The sequence below is a fragment of the Poecile atricapillus genome, chromosome 17 (assembly GCF_030490865.1).
Source record: "Poecile atricapillus isolate bPoeAtr1 chromosome 17, bPoeAtr1.hap1, whole genome shotgun sequence".
Lineage (NCBI taxonomy): Eukaryota > Metazoa > Chordata > Aves > Passeriformes > Paridae > Poecile > Poecile atricapillus.
This window is the reverse complement of record NC_081265.1, coordinates 8,495,204-8,500,702: the sequence shown is the minus strand read 5'-3', so window position 1 is coordinate 8,500,702 and position 5,499 is coordinate 8,495,204. Positions and strand designations below refer to the sequence as shown.

General features: G+C 55.8%; 1 protein-coding gene across 1 annotated transcript; it reads right to left on the bottom strand.

Annotated features, from left to right (window-relative positions):
- Positions 1–708: 708 nt before the first annotated feature.
- LOC131585857 (urotensin-2 receptor-like) lies at positions 709–3,877 on the bottom strand. Its single transcript, XM_058852455.1, has one exon. It carries the CDS (start codon positions 3,808–3,810, stop codon positions 2,713–2,715), a length of 1,098 nt encoding a protein of 365 aa, XP_058708438.1. The 5' UTR covers positions 3,811–3,877; the 3' UTR covers positions 709–2,712.
- Positions 3,878–5,499: the final 1,622 nt, after the last annotated feature.

The window sequence follows — 5,499 nt, the reverse complement described above, 5'->3', positions numbered from 1 at the left end:
CCATTCCCTGTGTCCTGTCCCTCCATCCCTTGTCCCCAGTCCCTCTCCAGCTCTCCTGGAGCCCCTTCAGGCCCTGCAAGGGGCTCTGAGCTCTCCCTGGAGCCTTTTCTCCAGGTGAGCACCCCCACCTCTCCCAGCCTGGCTCCAGAGCAGAGGGGCTCCAGCCCTTGGAGCATCTCTGTGGCTCCTCTGGGCTCTCCCCAGCAGCTCCAGGTCCCTCTGATGTTGGAGACCCCACATTTGGAAGCAGCACTGCAGGCTGTGCTCACCAGAGTGGAGCAGAGGGGGAGAATCACCTTCCTTGACTGGCTGGGCACTCTGCTTTTGAAATATCCAGTCTTTTGCCTTTCACCTGGATGCCCCTCCAGCAACCCTTTGCTGTTCCATGCTCCCACCATGTGGCACAGAAGGCACAGCCACTGCACACTGCTGGTGACACTGAGCAGAGAAACAGAATCCCTGCAGGGGGCTGAGAGGTGATTTGGGAAGTGTATCCCAAAGGAGCCCCTTCTCTTTGCTTATCCCCACGTTAGCTTACAGCTGAAGAGCCCACCTGCTCTGCATTTTCATCCTTTTCCTATGCAGAACTCCTTTTCAGCTTCCCCTTCTTATTAATAACTGTGGGTTTAGGCTGCTCAGCTTTTTAATCAATTTATTTATTCTTTTAAAGTACAAAACAAAGTCCCTAAAACTCTCTTTGATCCCTGTCCAGCTCATGGGATGCAGCCATGCTTGGCTCTGCCAGGACTTCTGTCCAGACACACTTTGCACGACATTCATTCTTCCCAAAACGCCTTCTGAGTTCAGCCTTATCTTTTTAATTCTTGTATGGGAGTTACTTCCACCCTCAGAAATGGGAACCAAAGGAAAAGTAACAATGAATTTAGAATTAACAATTAAAAAAAAAATCAATTAATTTCTGAAAAGTTGTTCTGAAAAATCTGCTGAATCCTGCTCTCCCTGCCAATTCCCAAGATGAATTGTGTGTTAGTCCCCCTATTTCAGAAGGAATGGACAATATTAGGACTATTCATGATGCCCAGCTTGGAGTCTGTGCAGCACTGGAATATGACAAAGTGATCCCTGGTGGTTCAAAGAGAGTTCTGTGGTTAAAAGTGAAATGGGAAAGGTGAGGTCCTCATTCCCCTGCTCCCCCAAAAGCATCCCAAGAGAATGCTGACTCCAGCACAGAAACATCTTCATCCAACTTGTGAATTTTTCTGTTCTGAGTGCACAAAATCCCATCTCTGTGCCTGTTCTCTGCTCTCAGCCCCTGCCTGTGGTGTTGGCACTTTGTGTCTCTGCTGTAGCACAAGCACACCCTAAATTTTGGTGTGGGACATGAGAGGATCACCCAAGGACACAGGAATGCACTGCAGGGCTGGAGTGGGACTCTGCTCAGGCAGATGGGGGTTGGAATAAGTAATAAATAAATTAATAATAACAAAAGAGTGGAAATGACAGTTCCTTACTCTGCTGCTGCTTCTGAACTCCCTGGGCATCACCAGCTGCTGACAAGAGTTTGTGCAACTCATACTGTGCTTTTCTTATCCCCAGAGTCCATCCCAGAACAAGAGAGAAGGATTCTGACCCCAACTTCATCCCCAGAGCTGGGAACTGTGGCATCACCCCCTGAGCTGGGTGAAGAGAGCAGGCGAGGGGAAACCTGAGGAGGGTCCATTTTTAATAAGCATTTATTTATAAACTGACACTTTACAATTGTTTAAGTGCTTACAGGCATCTCTGTGGTGAAGGTTTAGTGTGAGATGCCAAGCAGGGAGAAAATGAGCAGAATACATTGAGGCAAAACTGGTTTTGATCAAATGTCATGAAAAAAAATCTCTTTTTTATAATGAGTTTCATGATATAGGATTCAGTAATTTTTCTTAGAGCCTCAGGTCTTTGAGTGACAGGATCATAAATAATTTTTTATTTCTTCCAAGGTAAATTTTTAGGTTTGTCAAGCTCTGTTGACTTTTAAGAAAAGGACCAACTTTTTCAAGAAAAAAATATCAGTGGCAAATTCAAACCACCTTAGGTAGAAACCTTAAAAAGTTACAAGAGTTTTTGGTTTTTTTAGGTAATCCTGTGGTTTCTGACAGCTTACCTGGTGGTTTTTGAATGCTTGGAGTTCAAAGTGCTGCTGCAATGAATTTCAAAATAGAGACTTGAAGCATGACAGAACAGTAGTGCACTGTAATGTAACAGGAAATACGAAAAGGGGCTTAAAAGTCTCTTTACACACTCCAGAAACAGACAATGGTAACACACACGGCTGGCAGCTCAGTGAAGTGATACCGGGCCAGGTTCAGATTTCTGCAGCTCTGACCCAGCTGCAGCCCCAGGACAGCGCAGAGAAACCACGGGGTGAGGAGCTGGAGCCGAAACTCAGCCAGGCAGGAGAAGAGTTTGTGCCAGAGCTGGACAGAGCATCCAGCTCATCTTCTGCACCCCAAACCCTGCAGGATCTGTCCCAAACAGCTGCTGGCTCCCGGCAGGACCCCCCCAACAGCCCTCAGCCAGATGGAAACTCATCTCATCTCATCTCATCTCATCTCATCTCGCAGCATTTGGATTCACACAGCTTCTTGCCCCCGGCTAGAGAGAGCACCAGAAACGAGCTTTAAGAACCCTTCAGGGCCAGGGGATCCCAAAGCCCTACCTTGGCCGGACGCTCTGCCGGTCCTGTGTGCTGGGAGCGCCTCCTCTTCCTCACTTGTCCTTCAGCGTGGCCATGCCCAGCGCCTCCGAGCTGTATTCGTACTGGTTGCTGGAGGACATGGAGCGGCCCCAGGAGCACTGCAGGCTGGAGCCCCTCTTGCGGAAGGAGGATGTGAACCTGTAGAAGTTGCGGTGCCTGTTGCGCAGGTACTCCCGGTAGTTTTTGGTGAGCAGGGTGTAGAGGAAGGGGTTGATGCAGCTGTTGCTGTAGGTCAGGCAGGTCACCAGGTAGTTAATGCACTTTTGGGTTTGGGTGGTGAGCTGCAGGGAGCTGCTGTAGAGGCGCACCAGCTGCCAGATCCAGAAGGGCAGGAAGCAGGCCCAGAAGACCAGCACGATGCTGAAAATCATGATGAGGACCTTCTGCCGGGGCGATCTCTTGCTCTTCTCCTTGTGGGGGGGGTTCCTCTGGGACTCCAGGTAGGTCCTGGCCAGGCGCGTGTAGAGGAAGCCGATGATGATGCCCGGGGCCATGATGCTGGTGCTGAAGAGCACGGTCAGGTAGGTCCTGTAGGCATCCACGCTCCAGGTGGGCGCACACATCCTCTTCACCTTGCCCTCCGCCTTGCCCCCCTCGGTCAGCGTGACCATCAGCATCATGGGCAGCGTGAGCAGCAGCGACACCGACCACACGGCCCCCGCCGTGACCTTCCGGTAGCCCCGGGACCGCTTCAGGGTGTCCAGGGGCCGGGTGACGGCCAGGTAGCGCTCGGTGCACATGAGGGTGAGGGTGAAGATGCTGGCGTGCATGGTGAGCAGGTCCAGGCTGAGCAGGATGCGGCACCCCAGGTCCCCGAAGTACCAGTCCTGAGCCAGGTAGGTGCAGACGATGAAGGGGATGGTGGAGAGGTAGAGCAGGTCGGCCAGGGCCAGGCTGACGATGGAGCTGTACATGGGGGCGGCGCAGCGCGCCGAGTGGCACATCACCACCAGCGTGTAGACATTGCCGGCCACCCCGGCCACGTACATCACCGACAGCACCGTCCCGAAGGCCGAGGGGATGAGCAGGGGGCCGCCCCCGGGGGCAGCCCCGCCGCCCGCCGCCGCCGTCCCGTTGTCCCCCGCCGCCGCCGTCCCGTTGGGCTCCATGGGCGGCGGCGGCGGCCCCGGCACCTTCGCACCGGCCCCGGAGCTCCCGGCCCCGGCGGCGGCCGCTCCGCCCCCCGCGGGAGGCAGGGCGGTACCGGGCTGCCCTCGGGGGAAGGGCCGCCCCCGCCCCGCCGGGGCTGCCCCGCTCCGAGCCCGCAGCGACCGCAGCGGGGACCCCGCGACCCCCGCCCGAGCGGGGCCGGCAGGTGCCGGCCGGGGCCGGGAGCGAGAGCCGCCGGGCGGGGACCCTGCGGGGAGCGGCTCCCCGAGCCGGGAACGGGGCTCTTCCAGCCGGGAACGGGGCTGCTGGAGCCGGGAACGGGGCTCCTTGAGCCGGGAACGGGGCTCTTCCAGCCGGGAATGGGGCTCCTTGAGCCGGGAGCGGGGCTCTTCTAGCCGGGAACGGGGCTCTTCCAGCCGGGAACGGGGCTCTTCCAGCCGGGAATGGGGCTCCTTGAGCCGGGAATGGGGCTCCTTGAGCCGGGAACGGGGCTCTTCCAGCCGGGAATGGGGCTCCTTGAGCCGGGAGCGGGGCTCTTCTAGCCGGGAACGAGGCTCTTCCAGCCGGGAATGGGGCTCCTTGAGCCGGGAGCGGGGCTCTTCTAGCCGGGAACGAAGCTCTCCCTTCCGAGGATGGGGCTCTTCTAGCCGGGAACGGGGCTCACCCTGCCAGGAACGGAGCTCTCCCTTCCGAGGACGGGGCTCTCCCCGCCGGGACGGGGCTCCCCGAGCCGAGTCCGGCTCCCCCCGCAGAACGAGCCCCGCCGGGCAGCGTCAGCCCGCGGGAGCTGCCTGAAAAGTTTTCCCGGCCACTCCGGCGGAATTTGGCGCTTCCCTCCCGCGGGGCCAGCGCTGGCCATGGGGCTCGGCGCTGTGCTCCCGGTCACCGGGCAGAGAGGTGGCAGCGGCCGGCAGGGAGAGCCAGAGGCAGCCGCGCTCCGCAGGTGCCCCGCGCAAAGCGCCCCAGATGCGCTCGGAGAGAGGCTGAGGAGGAGCTGGATAACGAACCCGGGCTGAAACAGCCTCCTTTCTCCTTGGAAATAGCTCGTAGTTTGAATTTTACCCTGAAAAGCTCGACAGTGCTGTCGTAAGATTTAAAATTCGAGCTTTAGTGGTGGCTGGTTCTTCTGAAGAGGGGGAGACACACAGTGGGGTGTACATGAGGTTCACAGAGACATCTTCTCCCCTCAGGCAAGAAGTCTGGGGACAGCTGCAAAATCAATAAGCACCTTCCATTTCTGTCTTACTTTAGAGAAAGCAGAGACAGGGCACGCCACAGTCAAAGGACAACTTTCCAAGGGTACCAGAGTGCTGTATTCCCTCAGCTACCATTGACTTCCAATAGGAATCAACTGGCTTTTATGCCTTCAAACATTTCTGTTTAAACCAGAGTGCTAAACTGACCGATTTATGTTTATTTGCTTGCTTTAATCCCTCCTGAAAGTGCTTTTGTGCAAGCTGTTGTCTAATTCTCCGTGCCGTGCTAAGAAGCAGTGAAAGTCTCGTTGTCTTGTAGGAGTAAGATTCAGCCCTATAAAAATATTGTCTTGAGTGTTTGAGTGTAATCTGCTGCGAGGTGAACACACACACAAATACAGCTCTGCTTTCCTTCCTGGTCCTGCTCATCAGCGTTCGTGTCTCTCTCCCATCGCGCTCCAAACACTCAAAGCTACATTCAATGAAGAGCTG